This window comes from Chelonia mydas, chromosome 1 (genome assembly GCF_015237465.2).
Source record: "Chelonia mydas isolate rCheMyd1 chromosome 1, rCheMyd1.pri.v2, whole genome shotgun sequence".
Lineage (NCBI taxonomy): Eukaryota > Metazoa > Chordata > Testudines > Cheloniidae > Chelonia > Chelonia mydas.
This window is the reverse complement of record NC_057849.1, coordinates 107,283,017-107,305,949: the sequence shown is the minus strand read 5'-3', so window position 1 is coordinate 107,305,949 and position 22,933 is coordinate 107,283,017. Positions and strand designations below refer to the sequence as shown.

At 41.1% G+C, this 22,933-nt stretch overlaps 1 protein-coding gene across 11 annotated transcripts in view; it reads right to left on the bottom strand.

The window, feature by feature from the left end:
- The window catches only part of ARHGEF7 (Rho guanine nucleotide exchange factor 7), a 188,672-nt gene that overhangs the window by 46,097 nt on the left and 119,642 nt on the right, over positions 1-22,933 (bottom strand). For all 11 annotated transcript variants that reach the window (XR_005225098.2, XM_037896966.2, XM_037896973.2 and 8 more), the window contains 5 exons: positions 17,467-17,589; positions 4,940-5,078; positions 3,769-3,828; positions 2,402-2,548; positions 707-793 (listed from right to left, as the gene is read on the bottom strand). Coding sequence is in view for 10 of the 11 variants with exons in the window: in XM_037896966.2 (XP_037752894.1) it covers positions 707-793; positions 2,402-2,548; positions 3,769-3,828; positions 4,940-5,078; positions 17,467-17,589 (556 nt within the window). In the remaining variant the exon portion in view is untranslated. The remainder of the gene's footprint in view (positions 1-706; positions 794-2,401; positions 2,549-3,768; positions 3,829-4,939; positions 5,079-17,466; positions 17,590-22,933) is intronic.

The window sequence follows — 22,933 nt, the reverse complement described above, 5'->3', positions numbered from 1 at the left end:
ACTGAAGTCAATGGAAGATGAGCTTTGAACATGTGTGTTGTATAATGCTAAGTACTCTGAAAAATTCAGTCCTAGATGTTTACCTGACTTCACTGAGATATTCTGAAGATAAATTTATTAATGACTGCTTAGCACTCAATTATTATGGTGACAGCATCACAGAAACACCCATAAGGAAGTTAATAATTTTTTATGCAGTGCATACGCGAATGTTAAATAATGCCTAGAGCCACACTGTGAATGCAGACTATAAAAAACACAGAATGAAAAAGGGGACTTTTGAGGGAAAAAAATAGTATGTGATCTTAGAATTAAAGACTGTATCATAATGCATAACTGTTAGGAGATTGAATAATTTTGGAATTTCCTAACTTCTGAGTGCTTGACTTCGCAACCTGAATGCTTAACAGTTTATGTAATATTATGAATAAGCTCTTATACTGCATTTTCCTTTATAAATCTAACAGCACTTTACAAAGGAAAGTATCAGTAGTAGGGAAACAATAAGACAGAGTTGAAGTTACTCGCCTACGTTCATATAGCAGATCAGTGGCAGAAACAGAACCTAGGATCCCAATAGCTGGACAATTCTGCCTCTCAGAGTACATATGCATACTGAATACATATAGAAAGAGAAGTGAAAATAAGTTTAGAAAGCTTTTTTGAAGTTTGCTGTGAATAACCATGGTTAAAACATCTGTTTTACCTGATAGATAAACCCACTCATCCTAGGGCTGGCAGACAACATAAGCAAAATATTAGGGAAGAGAAGAAGATATCTTTCATTCTTTTCCTTATGAAAAAACAAAGAAAACAATTAAAAAAAAATAAATAAGGCAGCAGACCCTAATTTTTTTGTATTTAAAACATTCACTGGTGTAGTACCAATACTACCGTACTTTTAGCAAAAGTTAACCTATGTATACTTAGCAATAAGAGGAGTCAAACTGCACTCAATTTTCTGTTCAAAAAGGTTTGTAACAAGCTCTTGTATTCAGGTTTTTATATTGCAAGTTATTTTGAAGAAATAAACCTCAACACTAGCAACTGACTATACTGCCACTAATGGGATTCCTGTTGTATATGAGACATTTCATTCATTCTAGCTATCTTTATTTAGGAGTTGTCTTTTTTTTTTTTTAAAGCAAAATATTTACCATTTTCCCTCTCTGCCCCTCCTAAAAGTTCTCTTAATCCAAAGTATTCTAAATGGAGTTTTTCAATATTTGTGTATACTATAGGCCAGTTTCTCAGCTGGGATAAAATGGCATAGCTACTTATAAATTCACGGCCAATAAGCTAAGCGACCCAAGCTGAGGATCCAAGGTTTTCATATGCATTTGATAAGAGACATATGAGAGTATTTGAGGGAGTCTGGGGTTTTGTTGGGTAAGACATATGTTTATGAGTGTTATAAAAGAACCTAACTTGCTACAGTGGCAAGTTGCCTTATGGCAGAAATCTGGATTCATACCATTACTTTTTTTGGTGCAAGCTTTGTTCTTAAATGGTTTTAAAATCTTCTAAAATTCAGAATAGTGCATCTGATATTTAAAATTTTCCTATGCAAAAACTTTGCAACCGCACTCCTGAGTTTTTCACTGCCTTCCCACTTCAATTTAGCTGGCTATAGGTCTGGCCTCAATCCTGACACAGAGACCACCTCTAAAGCATAGCTCATAATTCAGGTCCAGTCAGTTCTTTGGCCTCTCTGCCAACAAGCCTGTCAATTAGTGCCAACTGTGGTGATGGTTTCGGTGATGTGGTTGCTTGTGTGTTAGGAAACTGAGAAAGAGACCTTCAATTATTTTACATATGACACTGCACATGGGTCAGAAAGTAAAGATTTCCGATCACTACAAAGCAAGGCTGGCATTAAAACCAATGATCTCAAGGTGAAAGGCATTACAATTCCCCAGAATCACTCAGTCCCCTGATTTTTGTCATTTTAATATTCAATATTTGAGGAAGGTGTCCAAAAACCCCATCAACCAAGGAGGAGTATGTCTGGGACAACAACAACATAAAGTATTTCCATATTGTCTTTACCATGTAGTAATAGCTACCATGGCAAATTATTTTGTAATGTAACCAATACACAGAGAAAATTCCCTTTAATTTGCACTTTGGACTCTCTTACAACCCCTTAAGACTTTATAATGTTTCCAACAGCTATATCTGGCTATACAATTTAGTCAGCTTTTAGCTGAGCTTGTACATCTTAGAGTAGTTTCCCCCATTTATAAGGACACTTAGGTTAAACAAAATACTACATAAAATTTGTTCAGTCTACATTCTTTTTCTTGGAGTGGTCTTCTTGTTTCTAACACATACAATCCCTTATTCATTATTAATTGTAGTTGCAAGAGAAGAATATTTAATGAAGACTGAACTGCGTTACCTCACTTCCAGCACACTGAATCATGACCTGGGACATGTAAATTACATTGCCCAGTGTTTTAATGTCCTCTCCCTCCCAGCAGCGGATGGCTTCCGTCAGTATTTGGAGTTCAAGTTCTTTTCTTTTCCGTACCTCTTGACACTGAGCCTGTTAAAGATAGGGAAGGTGCTAATAAGGTGGTGTCTGCGTGAACTGTATTAGGAGTCAGTATCAGCTGAAGTAATTACTTGTCCTCAGTGCTCTGCTTGAAGTATAAAATAAAGCACAGTGACAAAGCTTTCACGTGTGAAATATTTCTTTCAGAGGACTACATTAAAGTAGCTTTTTAAAATGTACATTGTTAATTACAAAACTACTACTTTTCTTTTAATTTACTGATCTCAACATCCCTTTAAAAAGTCACTACCTTGTTCTTCTTCGAGTCTTAGAGCCGCTTCTAATGTTATGCGTATTATTCACTCCCAAACAATAACGAGCTAGCCCAGCAAAAAGCAGAAATACAGATCTAATTCATACTCCCTCCCTTATCCTTTCTGCTATTTGTTCTCCCACTTGTCTCATCTGGTCTGAAACTCTTGGGGGCAAGGGCTGTTTCCTCCTACTTGTTTTTACGGCATCCAAGAAAAAGGGACCCCAAGTCTCACAATGGCCACAAAATATATATAACGAAGTCACAGTAATGGCGCAGCCCCATCCAACAGGAAACACACAATGTTGACTATTTTAGTAGCTACAAAAAGTGTTAGTGGGTTGCACACACATGTCACTAACAACCACACCTCTTATTTCTTTGCTTGGATATCCATGTTAGAACTGACAGGTCTTATCCCCGTCACCAGGAGCATCTCAACTCGTCCATTCTAGGCTTCAATGATGTAATGCTCATTTTTACTCTTGCGCCCTTGCACTAGGGATGTACCCTACAGGCTGGATTCCTTAGCTCACTATCACCACATTCCCTAAGCGGCACAAATAGGCCATAAGGTGGCTGGAGAAGGCCAGGGACAAGTTCTAGGTGCAGGTGAGCCTTCTTCTGGTGTAAAGCTAAAAGGGAGATGATTTGGAAGCAAGGAGTGGACTGGAAAGGGAGGAGGTAAAGCAGAGCTCTGCTACACCTAATTTTCCACTGACATTAAGTTAGGGCTGCTAATGTACTGCCTTAATTTCCAGTGGGGCTGAGCAAACAAGAATGAAGGAGCTAGAACAGGCTGCCAGTGCACACCTCCCACACACCTCACTATGCCTGAGCACAGAATCAAGCCCTACATTTCTAAAGATTTCACATATCAAAATATTAACTTTTACAGGGCATGAAATTAGCAAGCATTCTCCTAAATAAATACACATCTACTCTTCAAAATTCTTACGGAAAGGTTTTTGAAGGCTGTCATGGATTTCTGAATGTCTGGTCGATCGGGATGATAATCCTAAAAACAAAAACAATAGTACTGTAATTCCCGGGGATGGTAATGAAATGTTTCCTAGGAGGCATAGTAACTACAGTATAGACAACTTTGTAACACTTGTAACAACCCTTTTTGTTCTCCTCTTTATGCCTTCTTCATTGCCTCCTTCCATTGATAGGACACTTGTAGCAAGAATGCGAATCTCTGATGATGTTACTACTAATGCTATTCTTTCATGAATCCATAAAGCAATGTCTGGAAAAAATATACCTGACTTAGATTTCAAAAGATTACTTGCAAACTTAAGTTTCTGCCATTTGTACTCCTTTAAAAAGGTTAACATACATCTTATGCTCTTATACTGCTCTTTCCTTATTGTCACAGTTAAACCATGCTCTTCTTTTCAGGTTATGCTAACATGGAACACTATCACAGCTGGCAAATCACAGACATGACACACCAACTCCACCCCCCCCCAATTTTTTTTTTAATAAAACATTTAAATGCAAATGTAGGCCCTTAAAACACTACCACATTAGAACACTTCCAGGTCTCATTGCCAGGCATATTTCAATAGAAGTAAGTGAGACTGTATCAAGTAGGGAGCATTTGAACAACGAGACCACTACTATGAAAAAAAAAATCCTTTCTTGTAAGAGAAAACCTTGAGTAGCCTTAATTATAGTTTTTAGGAGACAGGTTCAAAACACAATCCACCTGGAGAGCTTGTGGATCAGATCCATCAGTGAGAAATTCAGATCCGTAGGTGGGTTTTGCTTTACACTTACTGAGTTGTTCAGTTAATCTGATTACGCTGAGTTTTAAACCTACTGCTTCTCTTATTTCAGAAGCAGGGCTCAAGTAGTGCCGGAACGCCATTTTGGCACTTTTCATGGTGTTCCGGTACCTCCAATACTTTCACTTTATGAGTGATAATCCTGGAAGTGCTTTCTGCCCCCCCACCCCGCCCTGTTTCCCCCCCACCCCCACCCCAATGACTGGAGAACTGTTCAGAAGGCAGAAAGGAGAGACAAGGAGCACAATTTGGGGCCCAACATGCTTGACATGTACCTTTAAAATAACTGTTGTCAAATCATCATTAAGATGGAACATAAATGCTGATAAGATATACCTCCATGTGCCTTTCAAGCTCTTTGAGTAACGTGGGGTATTTATCCAGGCGCATGAAAGGTTTGCTGAGGCCAGTGGTCAATACAAGGATCCCAGGGCTGTTGGCACCTTTCATTTCCATAAATTCTCCTAGTTCCTCACTGCACATGCAAAATATTTAAACAAATGAAGAATTAATTATCAACAGGTGAAAAATAAATTAGACTCTTGATTATTTTGATCCTTCTGCTCAAGGGAATTTTGCTTGAGACAGCAAGAGGTGAAAACAAACAAGAAGTAATTCAAATACAAAATATGTATTTTTATTTATTGTTCCGAGCTGAAACTCTGATGAATTTATAATACAAGGATACCCCTAGAGTGGGGTATTAAAAGACTACACTTGCCAGAGCGCTTGAGAGAGCTCAGATGAATTCTGATAAGCTTATTAGCATGCGTGCAGGTTCTTTTATTATTTTTATGTTTTTTCCTGTAATGTTTTGTACCAAAATTCCCTGAAAGTTGACATGTGGATTTGGGAATTACTGGGGTTCCCAAATGAATTTCTTTTAAATATCTAATTACTCCCTTTCAGGTCCTGTAACTGGGCAGTCTGAACTACTGCTCAGAGCCGGGGCGGAGTCAGGATCACAGTCAGAAGTCAAGCCAAAGGTCAAAGCCAGAATCTGAAGCCATAGCAAGGGTGAATCCAGAGTCAGAGTCAGAAGCCACACCAAGTGTCAGTGCCAGGGTCACACCAAGGGCTAGGTTGGAATTGGAGTCAGAAATTACGCTAAATGGTCAGGCCAGAGTAAGTCACTGGAATTAGGGCAAGGACACAGGAACCAGGAGCAAGAAGCGGAAACCAGGTGAGGAGACAGGAACTAGAATCAAGGTGTGAAAACAGGAACAAGGAGAGGAAAGCAGGCAAGAAGGGAGAAAGTTGGTCTCAAGGGTCTAGTCAGCACCTGGCCTAGTGACTAGCTGGTCAGACAAGAGGTGAGACAGGAAGCTTTATGCCTGGTCCAATCAGCAGTCTGTTGCTAGTCACCTGACCCAGCTAAGTCAGTGGGTGTAGCCTCTGTCTTTGGGGTGTTAGATCAGTTCCCTCGTGTGACCCTGCAGTGTGGAAGCGCAGGGGGCAGCTGTGGCGGAGCCTTCCAAAAAGGGGGGGGCTAAGTATCCCCTCCCCCTCTGTGGCCCCTTCCGTCCCAGGCCCTGCCCCCGGCCAAGCCACAAGCTGGAGATGGCTGGGCGCTGCGGACCCTCCACCTGCCTGGAATGGGATGGGGGCTGAAAGTAGCCCCCAGACCATGTCCCAGCATCATCAACTCCCCATGTCTCCCAAAATCAGTTAAAGGCACAAACAAGTCCTTACCCAAAAAACAACAGATTCAGACTAATAAGGGGTTTCAAGGCCAAGCTGTGTTGGAGTTATAACAAGGCAAAATAGATAAATTTAAATAAAACTACTTTCTGAACATTTTCAAAAAGTAGAGCTACCTGATTTTAATATCTGAATCTCCAGCATGCCTCATAAGACCTGCCTTAAACTTCCCAGAACAATTCTGTCTAACCTGTCTAAATCACACTGATTTTGGTAACTGATTATTATTTGTGTCTGATAGTACTCAAGATGTGCTATATTTTTTCCAAATAAAAATAAGGCTCAATCTCTGTCCCAAATACAACACATTTTAAAGTCAAACAAGTTAGCAAGGGTGTGATTGTCAAAAATTGATCTTATGTAAAATTAACATTAGCAGCTATGGAAAGTATATAGCCTCTACATACCAGCAGATTTGTTACTTACTAGTTCTAGACTCAGTATAAACTCCATTTGGAAGAGAAACTATGTCTTCATACTTGCCTGGACAATGCCATGCATACCCATGGATGGCGCTATATATAAGTGACCTTTATCTAAATATGAACAAAGTGATAGCTATTTCCTTTACTGAATATCAGACAAATGTTTAAGCCTATTATTTGCCTCTTTACCCAGATCTTGTTCTCCCCACCTATGAACGCTATCTACCTTCTTTGTCCTGCTCCTCCCTTATAAATTACTTCCTTCACACTATTTGCTCCTCCACCCCCCTTCATGAAACACTATCCAATTCAATGTTTAGGCAGCCTCCCTTCGCTCCTCAAAAAAATCTCATCTGTTCCAGGATACATTCCAACTACAAAGATCACAGCCCACTCTTTTAGCTATTTTGTATTGTTCTCTACAGCACCAACATGTGCCTTTAGACTATACGACACATAAATCCTTGCCCCTCATCATTCAGCACATTATACGCACTGCACATGGTTGTTTACATAAGATGGCATAATATAAATAATATTTGCTGATCTATCTTCAAGTACAATGCCCCCTTACTTATAAGGTCCTCTTACTTTAGAGCAATTATGATCACCGAATCCCCATCCCACCACCAAAACACAAACTTCTGCTCCTTGTGCTGGCCAAATATTTTGGAGGAAAATACTATTGTTCCAATTCTTTCTGACTTTGGCACCATGGAGGTTTCAGTGGGCCACAGATTTGGCAGGGTACTGGAGAAGAGCCAGTATGAAATACTGCCCCATACAAACCCATTTTGACCCCTGAAATAAAGACAAATATTATCCATAACTTTTTCCATTGCATGCTTTGTGATTCCTTCCTGTATTTGTTGACTTCAACAGTATTTTCTGAGTTATTCTCTGTTCTTCAAAACAAAAGATAGCTTGCAGAGTGTTGCATCAGTTTATTTGTTCACAGCATGAGAACACAAGTTTTAAACCTAAACCAATTTTAAACAGATTCAAAACCTGGAAAAAATACGTTTATTAATGGAAGCATCAAAGACCATTTAATAGAGTGGTGTTAATAGATGTAATTATAATTGAATTACACAGTTTTGTTCCTAACATTCCTAAGATGACAATGTTTTCTTTCACACAGTACTTCTCTAAACTTTAGTCTTGCAAGATTTGTCATGCTAACTTGTACAAACAGCAGGATTTTAAAAAACAAGTACATCATTTTTTTTTAATGCAACTGACATTGAATTATTCAGACAAAAACGTTCTATCATGCAGACCCTATTAGGAGTCTGTTCCAGCCCATCAAAGAGTCTCCTACATGTGCAGTTTCATGAATAGCCTTAGATTCTTCATGTCTGATAAAGACAATGCAAACAAAATGGAACTTCATTCAGATAACAGAACAATCTACTTTCAGTGAAATATGAGTTGTTTATCCAACATATTTTTCAGTGCTGGAACACAACACTACTGGAGCTGGGGAACAAACTGCAGGTCATACATCAGTTTTATTTACTTTTTCACTAGATCATGAGAACTAAAATCAATGCCATTAGCTCAAGATCACAGCTGTTTTGACAAAGACAATGGCTCTTTCATATCATGCAATTTTGACTGGCACTTACAAGTTTAGCACAGTGTATTGCCGCTGTAATTACTGAAATGACACAGTTAAGAAGCAGAAAAAGAAGCATCATTTAACTAAGCACAAAGTAACAATTATGCTTTTGGAATCATGTATATTTTTAAAAAGGCTAAATGATCAAACCTATGATTTATTCGGAATAACTGATCATGAATACCTACTTTCTGAAGAACAACAAGTAAGAGTTATTTCAATATGCTACCTGTGATATTTTACAGAATTAGTATATGAATAAAAGCATACTGGAGGCCTTTGTTCTCTAAAGCGATCGTTACAACTTCTATCTTAAAGTCTGCAGTTCAAACTAAGGCTAGCTTAGCAATATTTTTAGAAATCAGCACTACAACTTCTGTCTTTAAAATTTATCAATATTCACACCTTAGTACGTATATCTCCATAACAGACTCAACAGTTACAAAACAGATGAGAAAAAAAGCTAAAACAAGAAAGAATCACTCAAAGTTCAGACTGCCTATAGTAATTTGGAGGGCAGAAAAAGCCACATAATATATCAGACACAAAAACCAAGAGCTAAACATGCACTTTTAAGACTTTTTTTTAAACTTACACTTCTGAAGCAGATCTTTGTTTATAGTAGATAGAACATGAACTCTCACTGCTGAGGGGTCTGAGGACAGCACATAAACATCGCATTCTGACAACGTTACAGCAAGACCGTGGCTCACTTAATGAACCTAAGTCTTACAGCTTCTAGTTCTCTAGTGCTGAACTTCTAGAAAGAGCTCCTTACTCTGGGACTGTTGCTTAGAGTATGACATCAGCCTGCACGCTTGCAGGCTCTGGGATACACAAAGCGGAGGAAGTACAAAGAGTTTTCTGACTCAAATTTATCCGTATTCCATGCTCCAATTATTGGAGTAACTAATGTACAAGCTCCACAGATTTATCCAAACGGCTATTAAGGTGAGGATGTAAAATATAAATACAGCAAATGCTTGACAGGCATTATCCAATAAAGTTGAAGTCACAAGAGCTAAAGAAATGGATATTGTTTTGCCTATCTTTTAAAAGCTTTAAATTAAGGATAATTTCATCTACCATTGAAAATCGACTCATTTTAAGTTTTGCACTGGCAAAGAAAAAAGCTAAACATATTTACAATAATAATGATTCTGGCTTCTTTTGGGGCCATTAAGTAATTTTTGGTATTGAAAATCTTATTCTGTCTTTTTTCCATTTATTTTGAGATTATGTGCTATTCACTACCTAATATAGTAAACTGTAGTTTGTTTGTCTTTTTAATCTGAGCAAACATTATTTTACTTTTTTCAGTCCATTGTCCACAAGTTTAAATACATATATCACACTTGGCACCCACATACTTAATGTTAAATTAAGGTTATGCCCCTCATATTTCTTCAGAACAATTACACAATAATGACTGAGTGTAACACTTAAAGCGATTTTTCTTTTTAAAGATGTCATCACTCCTCCCCCCCATGCAATAGGTTATGTTTCTTCGTTTTACGGATAGTCCATGTAAGGTCCCACTCCAAGTCCCTCCTTCCTTTTACATTAATTCTCCTTGAGCTTTTTTGCTGGAGTTTCCCTCATAATAGTTTTGGTGGCTCAGACTCCTGCCCAGGCCCACACATATCCCCTCATGCTTCCAATAAAACAGGTGCCACGTCTTGACTATTTTTCCTGTCCCTTCCCTTCCCAACAATTATGTCTCCATTCTTTACCTCAACTTCCCCCCCCCTCCTTTTTTTCTTATTTTGTTCCATCCCCTTATTTCTTCCCCTGCTCCTTCCCTCACAAGAAGACAAGCAAGTTATCAATGTGCAGTACTGTATGCAAGTAGCCTCACTAAAGGTCAATGCTACTTAGTAGGCACTGAATGTGCATCTTTAAATATCCCTCCCTTTACTGCTACTTCTACATACATTCAGCTGGAGCTGGAAATTTTCTGTTTATCTAACAAAAATATCCCCAAATACACAAATGTCCACCATATAGGGATGGGATTTTCAAAGGAGTCTAAGGGAGTTAGACACTAAATGCCTACTGAAATGAAGCCACAGAGACAAGATCATTAAGGGATAAGGTGGAGAGGAAGAAGAGAACTTAGAGGACGCTAGCAGGCACTTAAAGTGAGAGACAAGAGTACCAGACTAGGAGAGGGGAATTGAGGGAGAATATGAAGTACTGATTTCTACCACAGTCTTCATGTCAGAGAGTTCATCAAACTTATTTACATCTAAGTTGACTGCATCCTTTAAAAATCTCATCAGTATCAAAAGACTGACATTTCTGGTGAGACACCTGCATCTAGACCCCTGTAGTTTTATAATCATAATTTCCTATTTTTTATATTTTTTCTCTCCCTTGCTGATATGTTAAAGCCCCACTCACACAACAGATGCTTGTGTATGCTTTTGCTCCAGCCCTGCAAAAACATTATACCTGAGAGTAGCTAAGGGGTTTATTCACATGTGTAAAATTCCTGGATCTAGGCCTGACTACATGCAAAGCACTGTCAAACATACAATGTAAACAGGAAAATTACAAGGAAAATATTCTTTCCTCTAAGCTTTTACTTAGTTATCTTAAACATTACTGATATAGGTTAAAAAATAACTGAAGCTGATAAATTCCCCCCAGAACAAAGACTCAGGACATTTTTAAGAAAAAGCCTTGTAAGGTTTATTCCTGGGAAAGAAGTTGATGGCTCTGAAATAATCTGTTGCATATAAAAACACTGGCCCAATTTCACAAAGAACGGTATTCACTGGAGGAATAATACCTTGGTTAGTGACCCTAATGCTTGGATAAAGTTACACTCCCACAACTGAAACAGAATAACAGGGCTAGTTTAGACTGTCCCAAACTTAATGGAGGAGGTGAAAAGTGAGAGTTCTTGTCTGAAAGCAAGCAACAACTCAAGAACAGATGGTGCAGCAGTCAAACTTAAGCATGCATTACACTAGATATTACCCCCATTTTTGCACGTTCGTTCATGAAAATTTAGGATTCTGGTTTTTATTTTCATTTATTTCAATGGTTTATTTCTGACTACTTTATTACTTTGAATTCAGAGAAAAGAAGAACAATGTATTTGTTTGTGGCTTTGTAAATTTGAACAAAACTCTGTTTCATTCACAATGAAAGTAATAAAAAAAAAAAAAAGAGAGAGAAACTACTCCAAAGCTTTTTTAAACAGTCATTTATTGTTTGCATCCTATATTTCAATACTATAACTGTACAAAAAAGCCTCTTTTCATGCTGATTCTATCTATATGTGACTAAGAAGAAAACTATGAAGAATATGAACAGGAAGTGATACAGACTGGAATTTACAGTGGCTGGTGCAAACAGCAGGTTAACTCCACTCAGTGTCCCTTTAAAATAAACCTCGCCATTTTCTTGCTCTCTCTCTCTCTTTTTTCAACTGATGCATGAAAAATTACACTTCACCCAGACTACACTAGATTTCTAGAGAGAAAAAGTCTGCTGGTGTGAATAAAAGAGGGTACACCCGCATGGAGCAGGAAACGGATGATCAAACGGGTGAAGTGTGTGCTAGATCAGGGATCGGCAACCTTTGGCATGCAGCCCACCAGGGTAAGCCCCCCGGTGGGCCGGGCCAGTTTGATTACCTGCCACGTCCGCAGGTTCGGCCGATCGCGGCTTCCACTGGCTGCACTTTGCCGCTCCAGGCCAATGGGGGCTGCGGGAAGTGGCGTGGGATGTGCTGGCCACTGCTTCCTGCAGCCCCCATTGGCCTGCAGTGGCAAACCGTGGCCAGTGGGAGCCGCGATCGGCCGAACCTGCAGACGCGGCAGGTAAACAAACCGGCCCGGCCCGCCAGAGGACTTACCCTGTCGGGCCGCATGCCAAAGGTTGCCGATCCCTGTGCTAGATATTGGAAATGCCTTCAATAGGACTCACTACAGGTTTTTATACTGTGCATTAAAGAAATCTGAATTAATAATTTTTTTCATTTGTTGGACTAAAGCCTGAAATGAATTTGATCCTGAAAGGTACAGACCACCTTCTCCTTCCACTGTAATCAGTGGGAGTTAAGGGTGCTCAGCACCTTAGAGGATCAGGCCTTATAAATCTTCCCCATCTCTTCAAATCACAGATGCAGCCTCAAAACTCTTGCAGATTTCCTCCTTTCTGAGCCTCTATGGAAGCTCCCCTCCAAGATTTGAGAGATGACTGAGAGCAAGCCAACAGACGTTCTCAACATCTGACATAAATGATGAAAAATAAGCACATATGTAGGTCTCGGTCCTGCTCCCACTGAAGTAAATGGCAACGCTCCTTTTAGCTTTAATAGGATCAGGTTTGAAGCCCCCAATTTTTAAAAATTGGTATGACTTCAGACTAAGCTAAACACAAGGAGATGGGGTTCAGTGACAAGAGTATAAGAAAAGGAGTACTTGTGGCACCTTAGAGACTAACCAATTTATTTGAGCATAAGCTTTTGTGAGCTAATTGGTTAGTCTCTAAGGTGCCACAAGTACTCCTTTTCTTTTTGCGAATACAGACTAACACGGCTGTTACTCTGAAAAAAAGAGTATAAGAGTGACCAAAAAATAAATTAAAAAAATCACAGCAAGGGGAACTGCTCTCGGCATTGGGGCTAGAAGAGTTAACTCAATAACGTTAGTCTGAATTGCATGCTGAACATTCAAGGAAATTAAAGCCAATGTATGTCCTGACAGGAAAGCGGTGTTTTAACATGTATATTTTGGCAGTGTTCACCTCAACTTTATCTCCATCCCTTAACACTTTAGTTGAATTTTAACAGGCATCAGGATACCAGCTCACAGAGATGTACAGCTTGATATTTCTTTTGAACTATGAAGCAGAAGAAGCCAGCTACCTAATGTTTTCTTCAAAAGGACTGGATGGACGCTTATCGTATGATCTTGATATTATTGCATTCAACTGGCAGCAAATGCTACAATGAATGCTGTAAAATGGTTTCCATTATAACCTGTATTTTTGCATGCTCATGACTATGAAAAATTCACCTTTATGGATGAACTTCTTCCTGATCGAAAGTCAATTTTTATAATTATATTTTTTAAAAGCTGGAACTAAATCCTTCTAGCAGCTCTAGAATGTTATGAAAGTGAAAAATATACTATTTTTAACAACTAAAATAATCTTTTTAAAAAGTCTTAGCTACAGTAAGAATATCCTAAATGTTTTTTATAACTTGGCATGGACTTAGTCCTCTTTGAGGTGCAATGGCTTTGATAAATTGTTTTGTTTTTTTTATGTAGCAAAAGTTATGACTTTAAAATTGTATACTGAGCAAATGAAGTAGACCATTTTGTAGGCAAGCGCTATGCACAAGTGTTTAGTTACTGAAGCACGCAGAGGCTGAGTGCAAGGAGGGTACAATCTCTGATGGAAAAGCTGTAGGATGATAGTTCCAAGCCATTTTCCATTTTTCTCCCTCAAATACTATTAAATCAGTTGCACACTGTACAATTCAAATCCCAAAAGTCAGTGAATGAATTCAGAGTACACATGTAATATTCTCTACCTTTTTCTTGTTAAATGTATTGCTCAGTAATATTCATGTTTCTGCTGCTAAATACATACCATAAAAATATACAGGCTTTGCAATGCAACTGAGCATTGCTTTTGTAATCTTAACTTTTCCATTCTCTGATTTAGTGTAAATTTAACTGTGCAATCTTAACCTAGTTTTTGGCATTTAATAATTGTAATGAAGTTCCCTCATTTACTGTTTTAGAGGCTGCTATCCCTGAACCTCAGTGTACACTAAACATTTCTCACAGATCTTTATGGTAACAGAAAAAGTTCTATGTAATTAGGAGACAATACATGGTATTTATTAGAATTTTTACATATTTATATATTTTTACTTTGTGCCATCAGTATATTCAGTGACATTCAAGGCAGAAAGAGACACGTTTCCGACCCTTAAAATCTTATAATCTAAGGCAGGGGCGGGCAAACTTTTTGGCCGGAGGGCCACATCGGGTTTCCAAAATTGTATGGATGGCCGGTTAGGGGAGGCTGTGTCTCCCCAAACAGCCAGGTGTGGTCCGGACCCCACCTCCTATTCGAACCCCTTGCTTCTCGCCCCGACGGCCCCCCTGGGACTCCTGCCCCATCCAACCCCCCCGTTCCCTGCCCTTGTGCTGGAAGCAGAGGGGCAGAACGGGAAGTATAAGACATGGGGCCTCCAGCTCAGTTGGGCCAGAGCCAGGGACGGAGTTGGATGCCTCTGCCTTGCTGCTGGGCCCTGGGCCAGGGACTGAGCTTTGCCAACCCCTGCCCCCGGAGGAGGACCCTGAGGGAGGGGAATTGCTGAGGCTGCCATCGGCCAAATACCTCAAGGAGCTGCTGGGACTGCCGGCTGCCGAGTTCCCCGAAGAGACTGAGGACCCAAGAGCAACGGAGCCCTATGAACAAGGAGCGGTAGGAAGTAGCCCAGGGAAACCAGACATTATTCTGGCTGTGTTGTCAAAACCAGAGCCAGCATGTTCTGGCAGGATCCATGCTGACCCAGCGGCAGGACTGCTCGCCACTGGTATGGCCCTGGGCTGGGACACGGGGGAGTAGGGTGGGGCTGGGCCTCCTACCCCTGGTGCCAACCCTACCCTTGGGGTGGCAGCCTCCCCACCTTAGGCTGGACAGCCTGTCTGTGTTTGCTGTCTGCCTCAGCCAGGGATCTGGGCTAAAGACTGCCAATTGCCCTGCCCCACGCCAAGGGGCCAGGGTCCCAGACTCTTTGATGACACTTGCTGTGCTAATCCCCTGGCAATTGACTATCAGCCGTTAGGTGGCGTAGCAAGGTGGAGTGGCCTCCTTCAGCGACTGACAGGGAGGACCCACTCTAAGCCACTACAGGAGGCAATTACAAATCCAGAGTTCATATTTCCATTGACACGTCTCATTCAAACAGATAATACAAGATGCTAAACGGGAGCTCATTCATCAGGACATGCTTCCCTTTGCTCTCTGCCTCTGGCAAACAGTCAGATTACCTTGAAACGAGCTGCATGTCTACAGTGTATTATTTGATTGTTCTATGGTATTTTTGATGACTTCTATAGGGATTCACAAAGTTGATTTTACAGACCAGAAAGGGACTGCAATATCTTTTATCTGGGTGATACCTTCCAGAAGCAGCATTTCTTCTTTTCCCCAGTAACACAACTATAATCTTCCCCCATTATAAACATTTTATCTGTAATTCTAAAGGCACCGGTTTTCTCCTCTGTTCTCTGAACAGTTTTGAAGCACGGGATAAATTTTTCCCCTACACATAGCCAAATCTTAAGAAATATATCTGTTCACTTTGCTATCAATTGCCAAGTCCTATTTACATGGAATCCCAGCCTGGCATGTGGGAAGATGGCAGAGGCACTAACTACTTAGCAGAAAATGTGAGAAAGTCCTTAGGCTGAACAAGATTATTAAAAATCCTGGACGCGTATTGTCTGAATACTTCACAGTGTATAGAGAATGCCAGCTGAAACTAGTCATCAGCAAGAAAAAAAAAATTACAGCATTTTATACATTTTGTTTCATTTTCCTTCCTCTTCACCTCCCATACAGAGTACTCTGTCACTGTTTGCTTTCACTGTAACGCGCAGCAAGCATTTCAGTTTGTTCTTTCACAAACACAAAACATTAGGAAACCTTAGTTAAGGAGGAAGTTGGGGACAGGTCACCTGTATCAAATGATTCAAAGGTTTACATTTTACATGATTGTGAATGAATAAGAGGCATGACTAGACCATAGAACATATTACTGAAAAACTAATATTGTTGAAAATGAAGGCCTCAGTCATGTCTGACTTTGCACAGGGAAGGTGGAGAGGGTGCAAAGAGCCTTTTCCCTGGCTCATTGCCAAGGGCAAAAATTCTGGTGGGAAGTACAGGCAGTGCTCCCTGCTTGCTCCCCTATGGCTTCTAACTTCATGGAGAAGGGCAGGGTAGGATGGCTATGGTTCTCTGACTCATGCCCACAGCAGCCACCAAAGCTTCCTAGACTTCCAAGGCGAACACACACTCAGCCCCTTGAAAAGTTACTGGAACAAATACCACAGCATTTGCTTCTCAGGAATCCTTAGGAGGAGATCCAGTTGCAGGACAGCTCCCCACCTTTACTAGAATGCGGCTGTGGCTTAAATGCAACAGTCTAGCTCCAAACTTTGTCCCTCTGTAAGACACGGTGCCTGCAACTGTGCTATACATGAATGGGGCCCTAAACATAGCCAAACAACCTCAGCAGCTAAAGGTAGTCATGTTAGCTCAAACGGTTGTTTCTGACAAACAAGAGATGCTCATTCTGTAAACTATATAAAATTAAGGCCCTGATCCTGCAACACCTATGCACGTATTACCTATAGTCACATAAATCGTGACATTGACTTCACTAGAGTGAAGTTGGAAATAAATATAAATGTTTTCAGAACTATTAAGTTAACATTTTCCGAATGCTTTCCATGCAAATTTACTGCTCTCAAAATGTAAGATCCAAGTTCTAATTCCAGTATGTGGAAATGCACACCACCTCTTACTGTCTTGAAAAATTAGCATTTCACATGTGTGTGGAAAGGTATCAATTTTTTCAAGGCATGTCATGATTTATGCTTATGCATCTGAGATTAGACTCTAGCCCTGCACTTGGTCTTTCCAGAAGCTGGAAGGTTAGATCTCCACCACAACCCTTCAACAGTTAAGATACAGATGGCAGACAGTAGAAAGTTACAGAAACCAAAATCAGTCATGCCAGAACTTTCAAAATCAACAACATTTTCACACAGATGCTCTCAAAACTAAGATAATATGTACTACTGTTTCCTTTACATGTTGACAGTTTATGTGCATTCTTTATGTTATAAAAATCTTCTCAAATAATAGTTTTCCAGAGAGTGATACAATGGCCCTGGTTGTGCAGAATAGCTTTGGTTTGGTTAAACAGGCTACAATGCAATGAGCACTCACCAAAAAGGCTGTAGGGTATTTAAAGTAAGTGCACTTATCAGCTTTTTTTTAAAATTACATACTTCTTACTTTAATCACTTTTTCTGTAGGAGTTTTAATTGAATTCAAAATAAACATACCTGTGTTCTGTGAGAACATTTACTGCTGACGGGTGGTTGGCACAGTATGCAAGGTATAAGTTTTTCATTTGTGGCATTAAATTTAGAAAGCATCCTCCAACCCTCTGCTGAGCTTCAGGCAACCTAAAGTAAGTGACATAAAGGAAGATTAAATTATAGTAACACTATCAAGACAAAACAAAAGACTTAAACAGCAAGAACATGTTACACTTTGAGAAAGGTGACCTCAGATTATGCTACAACCATCAGTCTATCCTAGAATCAGTAACTACAAATATCTTCCTCTCCCAATGATTCTACCCTGTAATCTCCATATATTGCCATGCAAAGCTATGTCACCATACTGTAGGCAGAATGTACAGTGACACTTATAATTAAGGCTACAATTTAGTCATGGATATTTTTAGTAAAAGTCATGGACAGGTCACAGGCAATAACCAAAAAGTTACGGGCTGGTGACCTGTCCATGACTTTTACTAAAAATACTCCTAATTAAATCTTAAGGTGTGTGCCTGTGTGGCTTCCGGGGATGCTGCTGATCCTGGGGGGAGGGGCACTCCAGGCCCCCAGCTGCTGGGGTAGCGGGGTGGCCCGGGGCCCCACCACTGCTGCTGGGTGGGGAATGGCCTGGGGCCCCACCACGACTGCTGCTGCTCTGGGCAGGGGGTGGCCAGGGGCCCTGCCGCTGCTGCAATCCGTGACCTCCATGAAAGACTCGCAGCCTTATTCATCATTAAAGGTAGTCTTCGACAGGATCTTTACATCAAAGTTGTACTGGTATGATAACGTCAGTCAGGGGGGTGATATTTTTGCCAATATATTTATACTTGTTCAAGCCCTAGTATGGATGTAGCTATACCAGAATAAAGGTGCCTTACACTGGCATAGTTACCCCTCTCCCCCGACTGGAATAGTTATACTGGTTTAAAGGACCTTTACACAGATATAACTGTGTTTACACTAACTTAACAACAAGTTGTAAAGTGGTACAACTTTCTATTGTAGACAAGGTCTTTGTCAGTTGTTCATAAACCTTTTCAATCATTTACTTTTTAGGGTGGAATTTCCCGTGTTTGGTTTCTGCATGAGGGTGAATTTGGCTGAAAAGTTTCAACAAAAACAATTTAGCAACCCCAGCACTAACTCCAGCACCACTGCCTACCAGGACTGCTGTGATGGGAATCCAAGCCTCTGGCACTCTGGATCTCCAAGTTCCTGGAGCCTGGACAGAGCCCAACCACTGCCCCAGTCAGGCAGCTCCCCGCTCAGACTCCCCCCAGGGAGGGCGGCGGAACACGCAGTGGGGAGAGGCGCAGCGGGAGGAGAGCGCCCCCTACAGGTAACGTGCAGCGGAGAGAGCGCGGTGGCCTTGAGCTGGGTGCACAGGGGTTGCCGGGGGAGGCGGGGGGGAGGGGATGGGACAGATACATGACCGGTCATGTGACCTCCCCTTTAGATCGCTCCCCCATTCATCTATGGAGGGGCGCACTCAGGGGAGGGAGCAGGGCGGGAAGAGGCAGGGTGGGGCTTTGGGGGAAGGGGTGGAGTGGGGATAGGGCTGGGGATGGAGTGGGGGTGGAGCACACCACGGAGAATCAGCAAGTCGGCTCCTGTGCTTCAGACTCCCTGGTATTTAAACACACCCCTCTCCCAGAACTGCACCCCAAAGGTGGCAAGCTTCTGGTTTACAGCTGAACTCTCTCAGGTGTACCCAGCAGTTGGTGAAGCAGAAAGAACAAACATTTTGTCCAGTTTAACATCTTTACTCTCTTTGTATCCCTACTCATGTAAAGCACAAGATAGTACAAAGCATACTCATAAAACGTCCCTCATGTGCTAGTTCACCCTTTCCTTGTGTAACCATCCGGGTCCAGGCAGACAGCCAGGGTCCTCTACCCCCTTGCCCACCCATCCTGCCCCTCCCTCACCTTAATCTGTTGCAAAATGGCTCTCTCCCCTAGTTCCCTCCTCTGAGTCCCTTAATACACTTCTGTTTCTTTCATTCTGCCTCCTGGAAACTTTCCATTGCTTCTAAATAACCCTCTCTTCAGATAAGAGGAGGAAGTGTCTTTTCCCAGCTAGAGCCAACCCACTGTCCCAACCTGTTTTACTTTGAACAGACCATCCTCGTGGGCTGATCCCCCACTATCGTCTCTGGCCAGGCAGAAGCAGGATACAACCATGTTAATTCATGGCTGACCCACAAACATACAGGCTTTCCATGACAGTAATTTCATGATGCAATTTCATGAAGTCATGCACCGTTTAGAAGTGGTACAGACAGTACCGCAAACAGTCACAATGGCACTGGAGAATAACTGAGAGGCCTGTCTGCCCTCCTCAGCTGGTTTTTGGGGGAAAGGAGTGCATCTCTCAACCATCTGAAGAAATAACAGCTGTTCTTGTGGATTTCCTCGTAGCATTTTTTCTGTCTGGACCCAAGGTCCCTCTAATACTTCTAATCTGGAGTTAATTGAACATATCTGATCACAGGCACTGACTTTCATTTTTCTGGGTGGGTGCCTCAGCCCCACTCTACCCCTTCCCCTAAGGCCCCACCCTAGCTCCGCCTCTTCCTGCCCCCTCTCCCCAGCGCCTCCAACCTGCCACCGAACAGCTGATCAGCGAGTGGCTGGTGGGTGCTGAGCACCCTTTTTTTTTTCTTTTCTGTGAGTGCTCCAGCCCCGCAGAATTCACGGAGTCAGCGCCTATGCTTCTGATCTAACCTCAGAGCGCTCAACAAAAATCTCGAAGCACCTAATACCAAGATGACTCAACAGCACAGTTCTACATCCTCATGGGAGTACAAGCATATGTCACCCTGTTAGCATCCTATGTGGATTTGTGCTAATGTAAAAACACTCCATTTAAGGTATGATAGTTAAATAGAAAATATAAAAACGATTATATATAAACTTGGTGGGGTGGGAGGAAGGATGCAAATAGGTAACAGAACGTTTGGAACATTATGAGGGGAATATGTTCAGAAGTAGTAGCCTTCGGAATTGTCTACACTGCCCCACAACTTGGACTAAGGGGGTGTGAATACCAAAGCACAGCTCTGTAACTCTCCCAAGTGGACACTGCAAGTAAAAACTAAAAGGTTCCTTGTTCACGTTAACATAGTTCTGACTGAAGATGATTTTCTTAATAAGAGGGTCATACAGTTAATATGAGTAAAATCAACACTCCTACCCCAGTATAAGGACATATAGTGAAGCAACAAAAATAATCATAACTACAGCATAATTTTTTTCACATTATTTCATAGCCACATAGGCTTGGTCTTTACCAGGAAAATGACATGCCACTAACAATGTTTGCTGGCAACAGGCCACCCCCTCACCACCTGAATTGCTGCTGAAAAAGGATTTCTCGGTCTCTCTCAATATTGTTTTCTGTTTACCTGACACATTTTTGATAATTTTTCCACACAGAGACATCAAATTACCTGTACCTTCCCCTCAGACATTCTGTACTTTTACCAAAAGACCATGAAATTATTCTCTACTGTACATTTTTAGAGGCATTGTAATATTAGTCTATACATTCCCCGCCGACATCAGCTAATTAACATACAACACACAATGTGAGACAGTTGGTAACCCATTTCCTTTGACTTTTCTAGATCATGCATCAGTCATTAATATTTTTCTATTATTTTGCAGGAAAAATGAATACATTAACTATTATAATGAGCATGTCATTTTTATCTCCTTTAGCTGTTGAAGAACAAAGGTTAATATCTGTCACCACATCGCATGAAGCTATTAGCAATTAGCATGTTCAAATCCAATAAAGATGATAGTTATTTTATATAATTTATTCTCAAGTTGACATTCCATTAGTATTCTCATATTTTTGGTATTGTAATTAAAAAGCAATTACAGGAATTAAAAATACTCAACAGATGTATGTATATAACATACACACAAATGATTTAGAAATGACAATTTTTCTCTGCTAGCGAAGTTATAGTTAAGAGTCCGTCAATATATCTATTATAAATGAAAGTGTTATGGTTTTGGTTTTTTTTTTTTTAGCTCTATGAAGTTTCAAGATAATATAATTTTTGAAGTATCAAGTCTCAGACCAACAGCTACTTTATTTTCAGAGAAATTTTGAATTAAAGTACAGTAGTGTGACAGTTTGAGTTATGAGAGGACAAAAAATGTGTATTTACTCTGTATATGAAATTATAAGGTCTAATACACAACCTGCGTTGTTGCACATTTACTATACCAGCTGACCTATGACTACATAGGAGTGTATCTGTAGATTACAGTTACTCATTATGAGATATATGAGGACTAGCCTCAATGATATTACTTAGGGTTAAAATGGAGCACTATTCCTTGATTTTTCGAAAATAGTGACTAAAAGTGGGATATGCAGTAGCTCAGTCACAATCTTTTCATGAGTCTGGACGGCCAGGACCATGAGCTATATCTAAGACTAGACTGGCAGCCAGAACAGACAGTAATATTAGTATTATATGCCACTAAATCCTATATTGAAGGACCTATGTATTTTGCAGAATACTGGACCTAAATTCTGCTGCAAGGACTCTGGATACCGCAATACTCCGGTGAAGATCTTAGAAATGTGGTAGCTTCAGACACATTTTTTTAAAATTTAGTTTTTTATAGAATTAAATATAACAATAAATACAACTAGTACTGCAGACCCATTGTTATTTAATTTATGCTGTCCCCACACTTCCAGTTTTCAAAACATCACATGTACAAGATGTCAGAGGAAAGCTGGAGGTTTTGGCAATTGAGTAAGGCTGTTGGCACTCGAGGATGCAGTTTGGGATAGTGGAATAAACACATTAACTCAGAGGTCCCCAAACTTTGGGCCGCGCCGCCCTAGGGGACGCAGAGGAACATCTGGCAGGGCGTGGCAGGGTCTAGGTCAGCTCCCATGGGACCTGCTCTGCCCCTAGTTCTGCTCTGGTCCTGCCAGTAGCTGTGTCTCCAGCTCCTGGCCCTGTTCCCAGCCTCAGAGCTGGCTGCGGCTCCGTTCCTGGCCTGGGACCAAGGCTGGGGGCAGGGCCAGGAACAAAACCCCACCTGGCCACAGGTCCGGCTGCCAGCCCCCACCACAGCCCGGCTGTGGCTCTGCTCCCGCCACTGCACTCAGCCTCAGACCCACCCCCAGCTGCGGCCCCAGGCTCGGCCCCCTTCCCCTGTCCAGAACCCCCTCCCCACGCAGGTAAGGGGCGGAGCGACCCTCAAAAGTTTGGGGACCACTGCATTAACTGGATGTTGATGTTTATATTGTCATGTTTAGGTTTCACAAGTAATAACTCATTGTGAGGAATGGAAGGAGGCATTTCACACTTCTCCAAGCTATCGTTTTAGGCTGCCTACAAACTCAGGAAGAACTGTATTTGTTTACAATTGAATTCACATTTTCAAGGTTTTCTTCGTGACTATGAGAAGGTTTCAGTTAAAGCCGTCCT